We start from the raw sequence: 23,066 nt of genomic DNA on the forward strand, positions 1-23,066 counted from the left end.
TACGACATAATGACTTGCCTGACCTAGGGAAATTCCCTTCGTTTGCTTTTAATAACGTGCTTAACTTCCACTTTAACCAAACTTTGAGGTTACACAATGCTAAAATTTCCTGCTCGCTATTCGTTACGCTCAAAAACTGCCTCTTGTTCTGCCGATCGCCCGACTTGGCGCAGCGTGAAGTAAAATTATAGCCACTTCACAAGACGTTTACAAAACTTTGAAGCCCGGTTTCACCCAGTTGAATGGAGACACTTAACTTACACAGTTCTGAATAACATTGTCTGTAAAAAACGCAAACTAAAATTTATTGCTTTTGAGACGATCGACTATAACATTCCAAAGGGTATGGTTAAAATGGCATTCGGTCATAAGCTACAAGGCACAAGAATATTTCAGTTCACTGCCCACCTTAGTTATACTTTATAGGAAAGTAAAAACAACCTTCTGTGACATAAAACAAGGATGGTAACATTAAGAGAGCAACGGGATTTCCATTGCGAAATGCAGAGGAGATAGCGGTTGGGTGGAAACAATACATTGAAAGCCTCTATGAGAGGGAAGATTTGTCTGATGGGATAGAAGAAAAGGAGTAGATTCAGAAGACATAGAGGATCCTGTATCAGAATCAGAATTGAAGAGAGCTTTGGAGGACTTAAGATCAAGTAAGGCAGCATAGATAGATAACACTCCATCAGAATTTATAAAATCAGTGGATGAAGTGGCACCAAAACGACTATTCACGTTGGTATGCAGAATGTATGAATCCGGTGACATACCATCGGACTTTCGAAAAAATATCATCCACATAATTGCGAAGACTGTTAGAGCTGACAAATGCGAGAATTATCGCACAATAAGCTTAACAGAACCTACATCCAAGTTGCTTATATGAATAATATATATATATATAAATGGAAAAGTAAACTGAGAAAGGGTTAGAAGACGATCGGTGTGGCTTAAGAAAACGTAAACGTAGCAGAGAGGCATTTCTGACGTTGCGATTGGTAATGGAAGGAAGGCTAAAGAAAATAAACACACATTCGTAGTATTTGTCGACCTGGAAAAACGATCGTGAATGTGAAATGATGCAGTTTTTTGGATATTTTGAGAAAAAACGGGCAGAACCAAAGGGATAGACGGGTAAAAGCAAGAACCAAGGCGGCATGACAAGAGTGGACGACAAGGAACGAAGTGCTCGGTTTAAAAAGGGGAAAGACAGGTATGTAGTCTTTCGCGTCTACTGTTGAACCTGTACGTCGAAAAAGCAATAATATAAATAAAAGGCAGTATCAGGAGTATACTTAGGTGAAAGACATCAGTGACACGATTTGCTGATGACATTGCTATCCTGAGTGAAAGTGAAGAAGGCTGAATGGAATCTAATGAGTACAGAATATGGATTGAGAGTAAATCGAAGAAAGACGAAAATAAAGAGAAGAAGCAGAAGTGAGAACAGCGAGATACTTAACATCAGGACTGATGGTCACGAAGTTTTCACATCGTGCATGTTTTATTGTCATACAATGCTGTGCTCGAAATTTACATTCTCAAAAATTCATTCCTCAAATTAAGACCTATGTTTGATACCAGTAGATTTCTCTCGGCCCGGAATACAGTTTTTGTCTGTGCTAGTCTCCTTTTTATGCTGTCTTAGCACCGTTGATGGTGGGTTATTTTGCTGCCTACGTTATAGAATTGCTTAACTTAGTTTTTTTGGTGGTCCCCTACTCTGATGTTAATTTGCTGTCTATTCTCATTCCTGATCTTGTCTCTGCTTTCCCCTTTCTTCGTTTTACTGTCAGCGCATATTCTGTATTCATTAGACTGTTCATTCCTGTCAATAATTGTTATATAGTTCTTCGTGACGTTCTCTGAGCATAACAATGTCATTAGCGAAATTATCATGGATTTCCTTTCAGCCTGAATTTTAATCCTAAACATGGATATTTTCTTTATTTCCGTCATTGCTTCTTCGATGTTTGGACTCAACAGTAGGGGCAAAAGAATACATCTCTGTATTACATCCTGTGTAGTCCGAGCAATTCGTTCTTCGTCTTCCAGTCTTATTGTTGCCTCTTTGTTAGTATGATCGGAAAACTCATACAGCCAAACATAATTTTCAGAGTCGACATTTGCATAAATGTGCTCAATGGCGTCACCCCCTTATATACTGATTCGACCCACTTTTCGGCATGTCTCTTAATTCACATCCTCAGAGATGGACACAAGGTCCAATGGGCATTCAGTCCTACTGTGTCGGCGACGGTATGATCGGAAAACTCATTCAGCCAAACATAATTTTCAGAGTCGACATTTGCATAAATGTGCTCAATGTCGTCACTCCCTTATATACTGATTCGACCCACTTTTCGGCATGTCTCTTAATTCACATCTTCGGAGATGGACACAAGGTCCAATGGGCATTCAGTCCTACTGTGTCGGGGACGATGCAGTGTTATTGAAACAAGCTGGAAAGGAAAACACATTGTGTATCCCCGCCGTGCGTGATTAGATATTCGAAAATTGAGTTTCAAAAAGTACGTCCCCTGGTAATATTTCTTACAGTCATTTCGAATAGTACCACTATTCTTTGTTATCCTGTTCCAAAAACTACGTAATACATATTAATTCAGTTATGTGGTTCCAGAGATTCACAACAATGCCAGTAGGTTAATTCAAATACTTCATTACATAAATCGTTCTCCAAAAACTTAATGATTTCATAGTGTTTATGTGGTAACAACTGCTGTTACGTTACAACATGATATTCAACTTTGTTTTACATTCAGACGGTAGATTTGACAACACGGTTTTTAGTAAGTTCCCTCCACACCTTTTGGAACCCTGTAACAGGAATTATGAAAATCCCACACTTATTTATATGGGAAAGAGCGCAGCGTAAGAAATTGAAACTGCTTAAATGTTGAAGAAGTGGCAGGACAGATACGAAACGGGGTTTGAAAATAAAATTTTCTGTGCATTAGAGTGCGTCACATACTTCTTCCATGTCTTCTCGAAAGAGAAGTTGATAGGCCTAATTATTAAAAATTTAGTTTCCATGACAAAGCCAGTGTGTCTGTAAATTTATATTAGCGGAGGGTTTTTTGGTTGTTGAAAACGTGTTTTCTAAAGAAAGTACATGCTTTAGAAAATTTAATCTATTAACTACTCTGCCCTGTAGGTATCTCGGGGTTTCTGATTGCTACTTCGTCCTCTTCAAATTTACTGCAGACTGAAGGTCTGTACGTGTACAAACACGTACTTATTACTGGGTTTAACAGAAAGTAATTTAGATGGTGTTAGACCGAAAGCTGGACAGTTGCGGTCAGGTATTGATTCGTTTGTGTTGTGTTTATGTCCCAAGTTATATTTGCGTGCCCGCAGTTAGTTTGGTTAGTGATGAAGCATTTCAGTCACAGTAATGTTATTACTGTACTTCATAGTATCTGAGCGCTCACTAGTACACTGATGTCTTTATTCCTTGTACACAACATTCATGTACAGTTCCTATGTTTAAAGCTAAGAAAGCCTAACAATTTTGTGTTCGGGATACTAGAGTCTTACACAAATCATTTAAAGTTTAAGTTCTATAAAAAATTCTTGTAAGATGCCAGTATCGTGAAAATGAATATGTCACTCGCGTATTCCTCTTCTCGAAGACTATTATTGCATCCATTATTTGCACATTGTGGCCAGGCGTTCTGTTGCACGTAACTGGTTGCCAGTGTCGATTCTGTGCAAGAATATTGGATGAAAGAGCTAACAGTTGGTGATCACGCAGCAGTATTCGCATACCTTCGCGTCACTAAATCTTTGAGAATGATGTTTCGTGAAACAAACGCTCTCGTTGCTGATTGAGTAAATATATTTGCGAATTTGGAACAAACAATTGATATCTGGAATTCTGACTTTTTGGAAATACATGGCAATGGGATCTGATGAACCTTTGAAGTACGCACAGTAGATCAGCAGATGGATTGGACGCGTGCTACAACGTGTGGCCCAGCCCTAACTGTACCACTGAGATAAAGAGCAAGTGAGGAGGACTGAGGATTAACGAAGGGAGTATGTGTGTGTTTACTCGGCTTACGAAACGACCAGGCAAACAGTTCATATTAGAATCAGTGCGAATTACCAAAGAAATGTACAAGTACATACAGAATTAGTTTTGATTTTCTACACCCAGACTGTTCATAATATTTTATTACGGAAGAGGCCAGTTCGCCACACCGAAACTGTTACGATTTTATCCATTTGCGATGTTTCTTGTGGTCGTTGTTATACCTGATTTTGGAGAATCATATTGTTCGTACGTCTTGTGTCATAGACAAAGATGCTACACGAATATTTTAGTGACTCGTTTAATTTGAACTTAGGTGAGTCCACCGAGAAGTAGGGCTATTTGTTGGTTTGTAATTGTGTTATCTGTAGTAACTTCCCTAATTTACTCAAGACATTGTGTCTTAAGTTTACCACATGTAAGAAAATTTAATTTGTAGTTGCTCTACTACAAACGATACTAAATAAAAAACAAGTTGTGGAAATGGTCTGGCCTAGATCTTCACACAGTAAGTATTCCAGAAATAAAAACCTCTGAATTTGGTAAAGCCTTAACCATTAAACGGCTATATGAGACCATCCTCTCGTTACGAGGAGCGTCATACGACAGTTAAATAGAAGTGTGTCTTCATTAGAGGCCCGTCGTACCACAAACCAAAGATAACGTATACTTAGTCTGAGAAGAATCACAGATCGTATGCTATTCATTATTATCAGTGTACAGTTTTAAAATTTAAGCCACCGAATAACATTTAAACATCCTTCATACTTTCATGTTTTGAATTAAGTGATCTATACATACACCTTTATTGGAAAAGGGTATTCTAGTCCTATTTCTGTTCATGATGACTGTGAATCCATTAAGAAGGGAATCTAAATCCGTGCCAGTTGGTGAGGTCCTAGTAATACTTGTAGTGACTAATTTAAACTGCTGCCGAATTTTTTGGTAAACTGCAACAGAATGCTATTCTGTAACATCCCAGTCAGTAAGCCCTCCAAATGAAGAGCCATGTTAGCAGCATGTTTTCTTTCCTGGTAGATGCAGATATTGACGTAGGTTTTTGTTTCATGTAAACAGAAAGTAGCACATTTAATGATCCGCATGTCACATGGTTGGGCGTTGCAAAAGTAGGGCAATAGTTGATACCCCTAGCAGACAATTGAGCCCATGCTGTATTTGATTTGCACACCCGGTATCACAAGGTTGTCGCGTTTATTGGGAAGGACCATGGGGTTGCAATATTCAATAATTTTCTGAAATAGTTTGATAAAATTCTTCTAGAGTTGATCGAGGCTTTACGTACTCATGGACGCACCGCCAGAAATATAAAAGTTAGGAATTACTAAAGCTTATTTAAGAACAAGTCCTCAGATTGGAAGAGTATTCTCTGCTGATTTCAGACTAGTGGCAGAAGAACAAATGGGAAGTGGAGCCGTGTGGATATGGTGTCACTTTGGCCAGGTGACGCAGCGTCTTGTAGCACTGCATCCTGTCATTGATATCCACACAGTGAGTAACACGTCATGTAAGGAAAGCGATAGTTTTGGGTACGGTTTCATGGTTTTGTGGACTGATAGCGTAAGATCTGTTAAAAGACTTTGTTGTGACTACAAAGGGGCTCAACAACTGATGTAGTGGTTGGGGGTGTATAGCCGCTACAGCGAGTGGTGGAACTAAGATGTTAACGTCAGAAAGCCATTATTTCACCATCCTGGTTGGGGCAGCACTGGTGCAGTGCGCGAATGCCTGATAGTCGTCCGACGTGTCAATATGAAAATTTTTGAGTACATTCATTTATTACACAATAAACTATTGCAGCTCTGGATTATTCTCGGAGAAGCGAATGTACCGAGGACGTAAGACGTAGGCGGCCCTGATAGAAGTGCGAGCGTCAACAGAGACGCACGGCGGATAGAGTGATGATGACAACGACCACGCAAGGGTGCTGACCGCAGCAGCAGGCGACAAGCAGTTCGCATGCACTAAACGTTGCTTGGTTGCAGCAAACGAGGTGCGCCGTATCGCGCCGTGTCCCGTACAGTAGCATCAGTGTCTGCTCACACGAGGAGAGGCACGCGGCAAGAAATTTGCTCACGCAAGCGATGGTGGCTGAGAGGTTGAGTGGCTGTTAGGCCCCGGGCTTGAACGTTGATATCCATACAGTGAGTAACACGTCATTTAAAGAGTTTTGAAAAGGGCAAAGTCCACGGCATCGGACTTGGCGCAAGAAGCAGGTAGCAGCCAGCTGAGTCCGGAGATAGGGACTGCCACTCGTGGTTCTTGTAACAGTCACCTAGTGATGACTCGTGAAACACAGTAAGGAAGATCTTGCTGTCTTAGATCGCATCTATGTAGCTCCCTTCTCAGAATTGGTGGCTGGCACACTGTGATACCTTTAAAAAAAAGGGGACAATTAATTATATGGACTTGGTCCATTCTTCTGTTGTGGCATCAGATCTTGTCATATAAGCCACAGCAAATCATGGCTCGCCCGTGAGGCTTTACATTTATGCTATATCAATACTATTGTGTCTCTGGTGCCTTAGATTGGTTGCAGGATTTTGCAATCTACTCAAGGCCTTGGAACCAGTACTTGCCATATCAACGGACAGCCCCATCTGCAACCGCATCTCGCCAGCTTACTCGAGGCCATCGTCGTCATTATCTTTCGCATTTTAGCATTAATTCTACCAGTCAGCAGCTCTGTTTCCGCATTAGATACAGAATAGAACTAGAAAGTTGTGAGGTGCTGGACGTCACACCATGTACATGTATCGTAAAACTCCACAGAGAAAATCTGTTGGTCATCTTGAAGGATCATGTGCAGAGCTGCTCAACAGTAAACGAAGACACCGGAGACAAATCCGCCACTCGTGCAATAGCCGTTGACATCTGGCCACAATCCATTAAACAAGAGAGATTTTCTTTTCGTAATAACGACAGTGGTCGTGTGAAGTTGATATTCACCTGCTCCTAAAGGGATTCAGACATGGGCCTTTCCTAAAACGCTGTTTTCTGGCCGCTTGACTAGGGGACCTTGTGGATCAGACCCAAATAGTTCCAACTATTTTACAGTTAGGCCAATCACAGTTTAGATTATACATTGTTACTGCAAAGAAATGCCAAAAATTCTCCAAAATAATCTTAAAAAGTCTTGATTCTTCTTTTTTGAAAATGAATGAAAATTCTTCAAGGCCTCGTTAGCCGCACAGTTTCCCTTATCAGTCAACACAGGAACCTGTAGACAGCTAAGGTGGCCTTCAAGAGTATTCCATAACTTAAAGGATCCTATGGAAGATTATTGGAGAATGTTTGGAAATTTCTTTACGCTAACGAAACAATTTGCATTATGACGGTATCGAGAACTCACTACCATTCATAAAAGTGCCACTTCCGGAATAACTGGTGAAGCAAATGGAAAATTTGAGAAAAGTACTTACTTTCAATCCAGTATGTAACAAGTAATAGTTACATAATGTTGGATTTCTGTAATCATGGATGTCCACCACCATCTTAAGTGAGAAACCGTAACGCAGAGTCCTCTTAAATTGGTCTGACTTACGTTTGACGTTGTCACCGGAAATATGTTCAATGTGTGCAATATCTTTTGAACCCTATGCAACCGGTGTGGCATTTACCTGTGGAAGCCGTGATCGACCTGGATCACAGGGGCGTTGTGACGTCTGCATTGGGATACTAGATGATGGATATGCAGTACGAAGCTGAATCAGTTATAGTAGTAACTTGCAAGGTTTCAATTGTCAGTCAAATTTTTAGTGTACGAAGTGTGTGTTGTGTGACTAAAATGCGTGCAAGGGCATTTTGCAATTAATATTCGAGATTACATGAAATGAATACCGGCCAGTCGTATGAAGTGGTATCGATCGCCCAACGAGCTTCCGATGAAAAGGTAAGAGATATCAAATTAGCACAAAACATCGTAAAATATTATTGATACGAATGTACTTTCTCATGACCAGTAATCGTCGGACCTTATCTTTTGTTAGCTATCAAGATTTTCTCTTTTCTATTACAGTCAATATTTCGAGTTTTTAGTCATGTGAGGCAGTATACACAAGTAGCATAGGATAATGTGATAATGTTTTAGAGTTGCAACCATTTTGGATGACTAACACGTCAGATACATGTGCTGAGAAATGTGATCACCCGATATCAATGTTTTCCACTAGTAGTTAATCCGGTCCGTCATAGCTTCTGCCACTAACAACGTCTTATTTGAAGGCGAAGATGCTATCCACTCGGTGACGATTTACCCTTAAGACTGCATGTAGAGTACAATACCGGTCGCCGTCCGTCTCGTGCAGTCATGCCATACTGAGCATGAAGTTGAGCTGTCCAAACTTCGTCACTTATAGTGAGAGTTTGCATATGTGAAACTCAGACAGAAGGGCAGCTGGTATAATGGGAAATTGTTGACAGCCAATGTCACTTCTTTGCTTCTCAGCTCGGGCTTAACGTCTCTTCCGGCAGCAGAACTAGTTAATTATCTGTAAGTATATGGGTTATCGTAGCAACCAATTATACTTCTCCCACAGTGAAAGAGGTCAACTTAGGACTATTGTCAGTGTGCTGCGCATGCCGTCGTCGTAGTATTCCGATGTTGATACATGCGGTATGGCGGTATGGTGAACATAGTTCCCTAGACTTTGTGAAACGACACAAACTAGAGCCCATCTGTGCCTCTTCCTTTTTTTGGAAAGACAGTTAATCAATTCATTAAATAGTCAATGACTCTGTTGGAATCCATATAATGTTCATGAAAAATCAAGTATGCATTTCTAGGTGTGGAAAATTGCTTATAGCTTATTGATCATACATTTTTCTTCATGCCCAGGAAAACAAAATATGAAAAGTACCTCTCAAACTTGCAATAAAAATCAGTACAAGGATGGGTTGCGGGGGCATTTCCAACGTCCGGGAGTTTTCTTCGACGCCTTTACGTGTGAGATACAAGTCGTGAGCCATCAGTACCAGGAAAATCGGCATTATGTGTCTTCTGACTTAGTTCTTCCGATATTGACCTTTCATTACGACAAGATCTCTACAGAATACAAAACGCTTTTATAAAAATATTCTCTCCTACTTTACCGATTAGCCATATAGTGAACGACAAATGAGATTATCAAGTCTTATCAATCAGTACTGCAATTCCTTCGATAAAGATGGGATAGGTTCTGTCATTTGAATCTACATTTTCACCAGTCATTCTGTGTCTCAGACTTATCGCAAACTTTTAGGTTTTCTTATGAGCTTTTTGCAGAATCACGGATACATGTTTCCTCCCTATATACATCATTTCTTTAATATCCATCACGTACCACGAATCAGAGACAAGTCTGTAGAATCCCTAGGGCTCGTATCCGTTTGGATGCTCTGTAGTAGTATAGCTATTCCCGAAATAATCTTTGATGAGGACATACCTGTGCTTGTTGTAACTGCCCAACTAAAATGTATTTATTCGGATGAAGTAGGAGAAACAAGAATCAGTACAAATGTAATCCGTAAGGACATTCCCAAAGAGTAGAAAGTTTGTTAGAAATAGGTCCAAACAAATAATCGATTAGTAAATATGCTACACTTCATTATGATAGAATTCTTATATAGAGAACCTACTACTAAACAGTTCACGTTTGCACAGCCCACCTAACGGTCCCGACGATCGGAACTTCATTCTGTAGGTAAACAAGGGCCGGACTGTGAATGATTGAAGCTGATGACACATACATGTTACAGTTCCATTGTGTGTCTAATAATTTATGTGTCAGACTGCTGTCGTGACGGTACAACAATGATTTAAGTAATTATGGTATGATTAGTACGATTAGAATATGATCGGTCAGCATTGGCTGCACAACTAGAAGCCGTACCTGATCAGAAATCTTGACAGGAAATATCACGAACGTTGTAATAATACCTGGCGGTCCTCTTAAAGTCACTGTAATACATATCATGATGACAGAAAACACACATGGAAAGATTTTTTAAAATTGTGGTCTGACATGTAATAAAGTTTTGAGCTGCGCTTCTTTGCATAGGCGGCATGATTCACATGTAGCGCCAACTGAATATTTGGAAAAGTACCGAAGAGCCATTACGAGAAAAGCTAAACCGTTGGAAGCCGCTTATAGCTAGGAACTCACAATAAAGACAAACGTGTGCATAACAAGCATCCTCCGAGCTGCTGTCGATGTAGGCAGAACTTTCTGCTGAAGTGGATTCTGCTACATTTCGTGGTCTGGTAGGACATGACGTGACCTTTACTTGCAATTGGAAGGGATATGAGTGATTGATAGCAGCTTTATAAACTGAAAAAATCACAGGTACGCGTCAACACATCTTTATGTTGTAATTTAAAAGTTTAAGAGATATATATTTACGTGGTGTCAGAGTTGGTAAACGTCGTTATTCATGTGCTGCGACTATCGTAGATTACTGGGTACGAAGTAAACAAGAGCACCAATGATAATATACGACATATTCCTCCATACAATTCATCAGACGTAGCGGATGCAGAATGAAAAAAAATCCTGGGAACCATCGTATTTCTACGAGGGTAGATGATATGAGCGTAACATTTTATATATGGTGTTTTATTGATTACCAATTAAAACTGTGCATGTAAAAGCCTAACAACGTCCTACTGACAGCACTCTTCGTGACATCCAACTATGAATGGGAGACCAAATAATCCGTGTAGCACCGTTACCAAGGGTAAACGACATACACTATTTTACCGTCTTACCAACATGGCAGATGTATTGGTGTGAAATTATCAGGACTACGTAGTTTTAAAATGTAAGTTACGAAAAATCTTAGGTATTATTGTCAGTTTTTAGAGAGGACTTCTTTGTATATCAGATACAGAGGATACTAATTAGATTATTCGGCAAGTTAAATGATCATAATATGTAGGACTTTCTGCCCCCGCCCCCCCCCCCTCCCGTTTTATTCTTCTCATACTGTGCTCTTTGCGGACTTCGTAGTGCCCTTTCAATACGTAATTTATATAAGATGTTGGCATATTATTTGAGATATATAATACGTTAGAAACAAACATACTTTAGAGTGGGATGTTAAAGTTAAGCACACTAATTGTAGTAATGCAGCTGAGAACAGTACCTGCTACTGACATTCGCGGCATTTGCTGGGTGATTCCGTTATTCTGGAAGGCATAATGCACGTCTCGCAGCACTCTGCGCTCCAAAACGAGGTTATTCACACTTTTGATAGGTGGTCACATTAATGTGACTGGACAGTGTATGCTCACGCTGTTAATAACAAATTTAGGCCACTTTCATGACAGTCAGTTTACGACAATGAGACAGGCTAAACGTTGATTGTTGCACGTTTAATTTAATACTTTAACAAGTTTTTTAATCTGGTGACAATAAGTGTGTGGCACCAACCTGTAACCTTTGTACTGCATGTCGGCACAGGAAGCAGCGATAAGCACTGAACCAAAGGATCCCACGACAGAAGTACCACTGTCACATATAGCCATAAATGCAAAGTATCCTACAACAGCAGCTATAGTGAAACGAATCTTTCATTCTCCCTTCACATTCAACAAAACGTCAGCCCTTGTGTGTTCTTACTTCAGATGCCCGCTGAGAATAAATTCTTTGAACCGACAAATCAAATCATTCATTGATGCCACTACAACTGTGTTACTTTTTCTCTCTCTGTCACACACACACACACACACACACACACACACACACACACACACACACGCACACACTTTTCCTTGCAGCCAGCCGCGGTAGCCGAGCGGTTCTAGGTGCTTCAGTCTTGAACCACGCGACTGCTACGGATGCAGGTTCGAATCTAGCCTCGGGCATAGATGTGTGTGATGTCCTTAGGTTAGTTAGGTTTAACTAGTTCTAAGTTCTAGGGGCTGATGACCTCAGATGTTAAGTCCCATAGAGCTCAGAGACATTTGAACCATTTTTTGTTCCTAGCATACCTGTCAAATCATTGAAGTGTAATACCTAATTTCACCCATGGTCAGTGCATGCCCAATATATATAGTCACAGCAACAATATGCAACGCGTACAAGTTTATTGGCAAGACATTATCCATCACGAGTAGAAGAGAAACATACAATACCGTCTTGTTGATATCTTGTATTGCGAAGAAGAGTATTGTAAAGAAAATTACAATATCAGATGTCATGTTTCATTTCAGAGAACTTGTTTACGTATCACTTTTGTATACGAAAATTTAAGTGTATACATCGCAGCCATATAAAAATCATCTAACATTGTACATCAGTAAAAGCGTTATTCTAAGAATCATCTTTACCAATAAGTAGAAACTTTATTAGAAGGACATCTTAGATTTTTTACTTGAAACAGAAGTAGCAGTGGTACACCAAATAATAAAAACCCACCAATTTTAGAGGTGAGCATTAAATATGCATCTGTTCTTTTTTTTATTCGGCCACTACTGTTTTTTAATGAAACAGATCGGTTTATTTAATTAGGCGACTGGCTTCTCAACGAATATACCGAGATAACTGCATGTATAAGGACGAATAGAAACAAAACTGTGCACCAAAATCTGCAGCGTTCACCTGTTGCCCAACTTTTGGTGGTTCAACAGCAACTCACAAAAAACTAAAAATTTAGAAGGATCTATACTGTCTTACTAATACACACGCACAGTGCCCATTCATATAGCGTAACACCTGTTATTGAATGCAGCTGAATATACGCTGTCTGACAAAAGAAGTGTAGTACCCGGGAGTGGAAGGTGGGAGAGGAGGGGGAGGAAGCAAACTGCACGACTTTAGAGAGTATATAGTGCTATTTCATTGATTACAAAATCGATTCAAATATACAAAGAACTTGGCAGTATGAGACTACTTATCAGACGTTGCGTCGCCTCTGCTCAGAATGCATGCGCTGAAGGGAGTAATAAATCCATATTATCCTCTCCTGAGGCTAGTTCACCCACAAGTGTTGGAACTGGTGCTTCATGTCGTCTGTATCTCCGACCAATAAAGTGAGCTTGACAGGATGGTAGAGAGAGTCCATTACTTGTTTTCGGATGACGGACGCTTTTGTAAAGAGAGTAAGATTTGCTGAATGAAATACAGCATTCCTCTCTTGTGATGGTCACACTTGGTCGACAGGAACCTCGACGATGAGTACGGCTACTCCCAGATTCCAATGTAGTCCTCCATCGGGCCACCATTACATCCGAAAGCGCCACAAGTCTGGATATTGTACGATTCCTGCAGTCGACAAAATGGAGAGCCACAATGAGGTCCCTTTCAATCTCAGTCAAGTGACGATAACCCTGTCTCACAAAAATACACAGCATCTTTATGACCCACAAAGTGACCACCCAGCATCCGAAGTTGTCCGAACCGTTATACACAATGTGTTCAAAAGTATCCGGACACTCACAAAAACATACGTTTTTCATATTAGGTGCATTGTGCTTCCACCTACTGCCACGTTCTCCACATCAGCAACCTCAGTAGTCATTAGACATCCTGAGAGAGCAGAATGGTGCCGTCCGCAGAACTGACTTACAACGTGGTAGGGTGATTGGGTATCAGTTGTGTCATACGTCTGTACGGGAGATTTCCACGCTCCTAAACATCCCTAGGTCCACTGTTTCCGATTTGATAGTGAAGTGAAAACGTGAAGGGACACGTACAGCACAAAAGCGTACAGGTCGATTTCGTCTGTTGACTGACAGAGACCGCCGACCATTGAAGAATGTCGTAATGTTTTATAGGCAGACATCTATCCAGACGCCGGGCGCGGTGGTCTAGCGGTTCTAGGCACTCAGTCCGGAGCCGCGTGACTGCTACGGTCGCAGGTTCGAATCTTGCCTCGGGCATGGATGTGTGTGATATCCATAGGTTAGTTAGGTTTAAGTAGTTCTAAGTTTTAGGGGACTGATTACCATAGATGTTAAGTCCCATAGTGCTCAGAACCATTTGAACCATCTATCCAGACCATCACACAGGAATTCCAAACTGTATCAGGGTCCACTGCAAGTACTATGACAGACGAGAGGTGAGAAAACTTCGATTTCATGGTCCAGCGGCTGCTCATAAGCCACACATTACGCCGGTAAATGAAGAATGACGCCTCGCTTGGTGTAAGGAGCGGAAACATTGGCCGATTGGACAGTGGGAAAACATGTGGAGTGTTGAATCACGGTACACAATGTGGCGATCCGGTGGCTGGGTGTGGGTATGGCGAATGTCCAGTGAACGTCATCTGCCAGCGTGTGTAGTGCCAACAGTAAAATTCGGAGGCGGTGGTGTTATGGTGTGGTAGTGTTTTTCATGGAGGGAGCTTGCACCCCTTGTTGTTTTGCATGAACTATCACAGCGCAGGCATACAATGATGTTTTAAGCACCTTCTTGCTTCCCACTGTTGAAGAGCAATTCCGGGATGGCGATTCCATGTCTCAAGACGATCGAGCACCTGTTCATAATTCACGGTCTGTGGCGGAGTGGTTACACGACAGTAACATCCCTGTAATGGACTGAGCTGCACAGATTCATGACCAGAATCGTATAGAGCACCTTTAGGATGTTTCGGAACACCGACTTCGTGCCAGGCCTCACCGACCGACATCGATACCTCTCTTCAGTGCAGCACTCCGTGAATGATGGGCTGCCATTCCCCAAGAAACCTTCCAGCACCTGATTGAGCGTTTGCCTGCGAGAGTGGAAGTTGTCATCAAGGCTAAGGGCGGACCAACACCCTACTGAATTCCTGCATTACCGATGGAGGGCGACACGAACTTTTAAGTCGTTTCCAGCCACGTGTCCGGATACTTTTGATCGCATAGTTTATATCCAGCCTTGTCTGTAACAGCGCTAAGAACGAACGATGCTAATGCACTCTGGTCACCTTTGATTCTATCACAAAGGTCTGCTAGTTTAATCATTTACATACAGCCAGTTACTGTATGTGCGTGTAAGAAGTGACATTGACATCCGACCATGTCTTTTGAGTACTTCATTTTTTTCATATAGATAAGGCATTTTGGATTAGGGGCATGAGTTCTTCATTAACATACATTACGAACAGTGAAATGCTTATCTCTTTAAGAGGACCAACATTTCGAGTGAAATGAATTTGATAACCAGCCAACAAATCACTGTATCATAGTAATTCATTTGTTTCACAGATAATAATCATCAACCGTATTTGTGGACTACCATGAATTGTAGCTTAGTATGAATGTCCATGAGTTCATATGTTGTTATCATTTCAGAATTAGTGGTCGCTGTCTGCTGCCTTTGTTCAAATTTTCTTTTGTGGTATTCCCGCAGGACTACGAAGTAGACCTGTACCTGCGGCAGAAGTGGCAAGACTCGCGACTGCGGCACTCCAACATCACGGAGCCTCTCGATCTTAATGACCCCAACCTGGTGAAGGCGATCTGGAAGCCAGAGGTGTACTTCCCAAATGCCAAACATGCGGAATTCCAGTTCGTGACGGTACCCAACGTACTGGTACGCATCCATCCAGACGGCGAAATCCTTTACATGCTAAGGTGAGTTGGATAAACCATCGATGGAATGTCTCAAAATAATTTAGTAGTTTTTAAAGTATCAGTGTCAACTACATCCGTTTTTCAGCGATTTACAGCGCTTCGCCAGTATTCTATGGATAGGAACAGATCAATATGGTCTGCGAAACGCAACGTGGTGTGCATAATTGTTGCCATTGTGGGACTGCTCGATAGTGAATTCTGATGGTACCCAGCGTTACTGCAGTCGATTCGCAGCAGCAATATGGGTATACATTACGTTGATACCATTATCTCCCGTTACAATGATCTTCGTCAGAGGCTTTTAGCGCTCCTCAGTTGGAGTGGAACTCAAAAGATGACAATATAAATGGTCTTCCTGAAAATCACTTGTTTCTGTTAATCTATAAGTTTGATCAAACGTGTCCAATTTCTTTAATTTTAACGGTGTTCACCATAAATTTGAATCAGTATTATCTGCTTGGTAACACAGAAAATAAGAGGTACTAGGTCCTAATTAAAGCTGGTGCATAGGTAAGAAGCATACTACAGTTTACCGTTTCCCAGTGGACTTGAAAAAGGATAGCCTACTGAAACTAAACAGAAAAGTACGAAAAATAAGAACAGTTTTCGCAGTAGAAGGAATGCTTTCCGGTTTAGTTTCATCATACAACCAAATTCAAACGTTGGTAATTTTCGAAGACAGGAACAACCTTTTTTATCTTATGTAGATGGTACCTGGAGGTCCAAATTCATACTTAGTATTATTCGAAGATAGGAACAACCTTTTATATCTTACGTAGATGCTACCTGGAGGTATATCACCCACGTTTATAGCTCAGTTTTCGAATGGATTGTAAGTATTTTGGCCCTCCCCAGTTAAAACTACCATTTATCCTTATTTCAGTCAATAAAACATAACGAAGGTCCGATAACAAAACAAATAGCTAGGATGATAGGTTTTGTAATCTGGAAGTTCCAGGTTTTCACAGAGGCAAAAGCAATGCTGTTGTATTTCCCTGGGAAATACACTCCTGGAAATTGAAATAAGAACACCGTGAATTCATTGTCCCAGGAAGGGGAAACTTTATTGACACATTCCTGGGGTCAGATACATCACATGATCACACTGACAGAACCACAGGCACATAGACACAGGCAACAGAGCATGCACAATGTCGGCACTAGTACAGTGTATATCCACCTTTCGCAGCAATGCAGGCTGCTATTCTCCCATGGAGGCGATCGTAGAGATGCTGGATGTAGTCCTGTGGAACGGCTTGCCATGCCATTTCCACCTGGCGCCTCAGTTGGACCAGCGTTCGTGCTGGACGTGCAGACCGCGTGAGACGACGCTTCATCCAGTCCCAAACATGCTCAATGGGGGACAGATCCGGAGATCTTGCTGGACAGGGTAGTTGACTTACACCTTCTAGAGCACGTTGGGTGGCACGGGATACATGCGGACGTGCATTGTCCTGTTGGAACAGCAAGTTCCCTTGCCGGTCTAGGAATGGTAGAACGATGGGTTCGATGACGGTTTGAATGTACCGTGCACTATTCAGTGTCCCCTCGACGATCACCAGTGGTGTACGGCCAGTGTAGGAGATCGCTCCCCACACCATGATGCCGTGTGTTGGCCCTGTGTGCCTCGGTCGTATGCAGTCCTGATTGTGGCGCTCACCTGCACGGCGCCAAACACGCATACGACCATCATTGGCACCAACGCAGAAGCGACTCTCATCGCTGAAGACGACACGTCTCCATTCGTTCCTCCATTCACGCCTGTCGCGACACCACTGGAGGCGGGCTGCGCGATGTTGGGGCGTGAGCGGAAGACGGCCTAACGGTGTGCGGGACCGTAGCCCAGCTTCATGGAGACGGTTGCGAATGGTCCTCGCCGATACCCCAGGAGCAACAGTGTCCCTAATTTGCTGGGAAGTGGCGGTGCGGTCCCCTACGGCACTGCGTAGGATCCTACGGTCTTGGCGTGCATCCGTGCGTCGCTGCGGTCCGGTCCCAGGTCGACGGGCATGTGCACCTTCCGCCGACCACTGGCGACAACATCGATGCACTGTGGAGACCTCACGCCCCACGTGTTGAGCAATTCGGCGGTACGTCCACCCGGCCTCCCGCATGCCCACTATACGCCCTCGCTGAAAGTCCGTCAACTGCACATACGGTTCACGTCCACGCTGTCGCGGCATGCTACCAGTGTTAAAGACTGCGATGGAGCTCCGTATGCCACGGCAAACTGGCTGACACTGACGGCGGCGGTGCACAAATGCTGCGCAGCTAGCGCCATTCGACGGCCAACACCGCGGTTCCTGGTGTGTCCGCTGTGCCGTGCGTGTGATCATTGCTTGTACAGCCCTCTCGCAGTGTCCGGAGCAAGTATGGTGGGTCTGACACACCGGTGTCAATGTGTTCTTTTTTCCATTTCCAGGAGTGTAGATGAGCTGTTGTTTCCACGGTCTTGGATTACTTCTACTCCCATTTAAGATACAATTTTAATAATATGACTTGTATTTTCCAAATACAAAAATAGTACCACAACCAACGTAACCATCTTCAACCTGGCATGGACGCGTTGTTTCCACATCACACTCCTGGCAAGTGGTCAGCCACTAGAATTGTCATAACTGTACTGCGACTGGTTTCTCTTACTTCAGTACTGTGTCTGAATCCCAAGGGCCAGTTCCGTATCCTAGCGCCCTTCGGCATCTGTTTATCTGATTCAGCTTGTACTGACACATACATACATTATTCTGATTCTCATTGCATCTTGGATAATTGTAGAGCTCTCCCATATCGCCCCTTATTCACATACTGACTTCATCCTCTCCTTCTCGTAAACTGTGCCAGTTATTCAACAGTCATATTGCACGAAGACGTTCCGACAGAGCTATACACCAGGCTGTTTGCACATGATTAAATTTGTAAATAAGCAAACGTATAAGAAAACTCGTTCATTCCATAATCACAACAACATTATTTCGTGTTAACAGTTGCATACACATATTTTCATAGTACTTTGCGGAATACCGGTAATGGTAAGTAAATTCTATACAGATTCTTTTCCCAATACTTCAGATGGATACCTCCCACTCAGTCTCAGCGGGAATCACTGACTGTTTTTTTGTGTAGAAATTTGAGCTCACACGACATGTAGCTGAAAGATGAATCACAGAGGGTTGGGTTTGGGGTTGTTTTGGGGGAGGAGACCAGACAGTGAGGTCATCGGTCTCATCGGATTAGGGAAGGATGGGGAAGGAAGTCTGCCGTGCCCTTTGAAAGGAACCATCCCGGCATTTGCCTGGAGCGATTTAGGGAAATCACGTGAAGCACAGAAATTCATTGTAAATATGTTACAGAAAACGCAGGTGATACACTTACACCACAGTCAAAACATTTGAAACTTGTAGCGGAATTTGCTGGAGGTCATTGGATTAGAACACCCTATGTAATAAATCACAGGGCAGATCGATGTAAAATGCAAGTTCGCAATTACTGAGTCCGATGTAATCATGGCTGTAAACTTTTGGACGTTCTCAGAATGGCAAGCACGAGATATCAGAACAAATGTTGCTTTGGGGCCGAGTATGAGTTATAAGAGAGGCTGCAAGTTTCAAGTCATACATCATATCCCACCACCGAAGCGTGTCGCCTGGGTTCGGAGGGCAACCTTGGCTGCTTTCGGCTACTGGCTGAATTTATGAAGACCATTAACTTCGTTCGTGGTCTGAAAGCACAGTTCACGATTTGTAGCATATCCACCGGCATCGAAGCGTCGAGTGAGACGCTTTAGTTAGAAACTGCCGTACAAGCATAAAACAGAAGTTTCGTCCATTCAGTGATGATCGCGGATGATTTTTTGAATATATATTTTGATTTGAGAACTTTAGAGCCTCCTTGTTAAATCTCAAATGTACTACATTCCGGAAGCAGCTTCTCAGATAGCAGAGTACGTATGGCGTGCAGAAGAGAGCGTTTCTTACTCTTTTTTTTTAAAAAAAAGGAGAGAGATCCTGTCTACATTAGTGAGGTGGAATACTCCAGAAAGTCACCTGGAGTTTTTATGGAGCAGAATAAACAACACTGCAAGTTAGAAACAGAAAAATTTTAATTGATACCACGAGCATATAACTCCTGGGGTATTCAGGATAATATCCCAGAATTAACTCATCCATTAATGGTAATGACGCACGTGAAGTACTTCGAACTGATCGGTAACTGTGACCAAAAGTCAACAGCAGCCAAAACACAAATATTCTCAATGGAACCTCTCTATTTCGTAGCGTCTGTCCAGGGTCCATTGATTTCGTAATATCATGATTTTAGTTTAAATTAAATTTGGCTCTGCGTTATCGTGTTTAAACGCCCTGCTTATCATACTTTATGAAATAGAGATTGGGAAACAGACCAGCATTTGCCGAAACGAGTGTCGGAACAATATAAAACCATACTCAGGCTGGGCGCTGTATCTGAATATTGAAGATCCCGTAGTACCATTTAGCACGGTAAAATACATGGGAAAAGGCCTACATTTGTACGCACTATACAACGGAAACGTAGTAATACGCTTCAACGTCATATTTATTACACCAAAAAGTTCTACGTATGTCTCTAATGGCAGTAAATCTTTTATTGTGAGTAATGTTTCATTTAAATTGTCCTGTGTGAAATGCTGTTGTGAGGAAAATTTTCTTTTTCCTTCATTGTCAGTGTATGTTTATTTTTCTTCTTTCTTTTTCGGTGATTCATATGGGTAGATCTCGATTAGGTTCAGCACAGTTGTCTGCTCAACTTTTATGCGGTTTGAGTGCAACGAATGTAATATCGCTGGGGAACTCTTTTTCACAGAACTCTTATCAAAACCACTTTCAGTTCCAAGACGATCGACAGGCAAATATAAAGCTTTGTCAGCATGCCATTATGGACTATCAGTGATAATTGACACCAACTCTTCTCATTTAAATGGCTTGAATTCTTGAACGCTACGAACCATCCGATAAGTAATTAAGAATGTTTTGCGTTAAGTTACGTTTAAAATATTTAATAAAGTAATTCTGATATTACCCCCCACTTTGGTGGAATATGGTACAGGGTTCGGAGCCTTATCTCCATGCCTGCAATGACTTTCAGCCTAGGAACAGTATCTCGTTTTAGTACGTTCCTTAGAAGGAGACGTAGCTGCTCGTTTTTCAGAATCCTCACTTACCCACCTCCCGGAAAAACACGTACAGATTAGTTCTTCACATTACATAGATTCATTTTACCAGTTATAATTGCATCTCAAAACAATGTTTTCTAGAAGTGAAGGTAAATAATTTACTTACGTTTTATACACTACTCTTTGCTAGTTTCATTAGAAATTCAATATTTCCCAGAAATAAAACAAGCAAAACAGCGAATAAACTACGGTGCATTCACGAGGCTGAAACTACTACTACTACCAGATATATTGGCCACCATCAGACACATTTGCAGAAAGATCCAACCTCTCGCTGTCTGCCAAATGTCGTCACACCACATGGTGACGAGTGACCTAATCATCCATGGGAAAGCAGAGCTCACGGAATAACACTTTTGAAAGTCACAGCACGGTAAATTACGTCCACTGAGGCTGACTCGCAAGTTGTTAGCGTATTATATTACTTTACAATGGGACATTATGTAAATGACTCGTAGTATAGTGCACCTTAGTTACGAAACCATCGACACGATGGTTGATTGGATCACTGTCATCTCTCCTTTGGGAAAAACAATAGCACGTAAATTGTCCTTGCCACTCTCCGACCAATTAAACAGAAAATTAAATCAGTAATCGGTAATTGCGGAAAGTGATAAACAAACTACTCAGAACCGACATATTCAAACGGCGAAAAGCTGCTATAACAACATATTTTTTTAATTTATCACTAGTTACAAAGTCGACGCGGTATCCCTTGTTACATTCGTACCATGTGAATTGACTGAATCTGTTCAAAAATAAGAGAAAAGAATTGATATACTTCTATTATGGTTTGAGAATGTCATTCCTCATCCAATGACAGGTAATCAATAGCTTAAATAATAAGGGTAACCACGCTGCCACTTTGCTAATCAGCTCTGAATATTAACGTAGAAAAAACCAAAATAATTCAGTCTAAAATCATTGGTACCGTGTGTGCTCTATGACAGTTTTTAAACTTTCTAGCATATTAACATCGTATGACGATTACGAACATCAAATGCCCTAAAAAGTTTATAGCGAAACAGAATAATCTGTATGCTGACTCATTAACTGATTAAAACTGATTTCGTTCTTTCCTCTTTGTTTTCATTGTACTATATCACGACTTTATTTATTAAACAATCTCATTTTTATGAATCGTTTCAAATTTCTCCCCATTTTATTCATGAGTAATTGAGAAAAACGCCCGAAACGCATCACGGTTGTGTTGCGAAGATTTCTTCAAAATAATGTGAAATTAATGGCCTAGTTCGGCAATTTCACAGCTAATGAATTATGTTTTACTTATTTGGCTGTTCTGTTTACTATTTTTTACGTTAGGTGTTCTTAATCTCTCACGGAAACGTTAGAGGTCCAAAATGTAGATTGTAATTTGACGATCAGTGAGTTACGTATTTCAGTTTTGAGTGAAATTTTGAGGATTCTGACAACAAAGTTTTTTGGGGACACGACTTCGGATCTTGGATCACTAATGTGGTTAATACAAGTAAAATAGTTACAAATTGTAGATTAAAAGGTTAAAGTGTTTCATAAGACTTCCGTTATTAAACACACATAAACACGTAAACGAACGTGCTATAAAAGATGGTTATGTGTCATGAGGTCATCACAGACGAAGAAGAAGGATGGGGAAGGAAATGCCGCTTGCCCTTTCAAGAGAACCATATGGGCACTTGGCTTTAACGATTTGCGGAGATCACTGGAAAGCTAAATGTGGATCACCGGACACGTATTTGCGGCGCCGTTCTCCCTTATGCGACTCTAGTGTCTATCTGCTGCGCCACCTCGCTCTGTGTTGTCCTGGAAAGATGGAAAATAGAATAGACACAGCTTCATAAAAAGATTTAACAAGAACGCGACTGTTACATGTGGCTAGCTGAACGTTAGCTTAAAAATGATACTTCAGCAAATGGCACTACGAGGGTTATTTGGAAAGTAAGGAACGCTCTGTCGCGAAATGGAAACCACAGTGAATATCCGATAGAGTTTTGCAAAGGTGTGTTGGGCAGTGCCTCTAGATGCCCGTCGATTGCATTACGTCGTTCTCTTTAGTTCTGAGCACACACGGAGCACATAAAGATACCTAGAACAGTAGTGTCTCCCGCCAAGTACGAAGGCCTGATGAAAAATTTCGCCTAAAGCTATGCAGCCAACTTTACATAACTGCCGTGCGTTTTCTTCAAGACAACTCTCAACCGCATACTGCAAGGGCAATGAAGATGCTCCTGCATCGTTTTCAG

At 41.6% G+C, this 23,066-nt stretch overlaps 1 protein-coding gene across 1 annotated transcript in view; it reads left to right on the forward strand.

Annotated features, from left to right (window-relative positions):
• The window catches only part of LOC124606310 (glycine receptor subunit alpha-2-like), a 629,777-nt gene that overhangs the window by 408,369 nt on the left and 198,342 nt on the right, over positions 1-23,066 (forward strand). Inside the window, exon 5 of the mRNA XM_047138291.1 lies at positions 15,391-15,614. Within this exon, the coding sequence (XP_046994247.1) occupies positions 15,391-15,614 (224 nt within the window). The remainder of the gene's footprint in view (positions 1-15,390; positions 15,615-23,066) is intronic.

The sequence above is a fragment of the Schistocerca americana genome, chromosome 3 (genome assembly GCF_021461395.2).
Source record: "Schistocerca americana isolate TAMUIC-IGC-003095 chromosome 3, iqSchAmer2.1, whole genome shotgun sequence".
NCBI classification, from domain to species: Eukaryota; Metazoa; Arthropoda; class Insecta; order Orthoptera; family Acrididae; genus Schistocerca; species Schistocerca americana.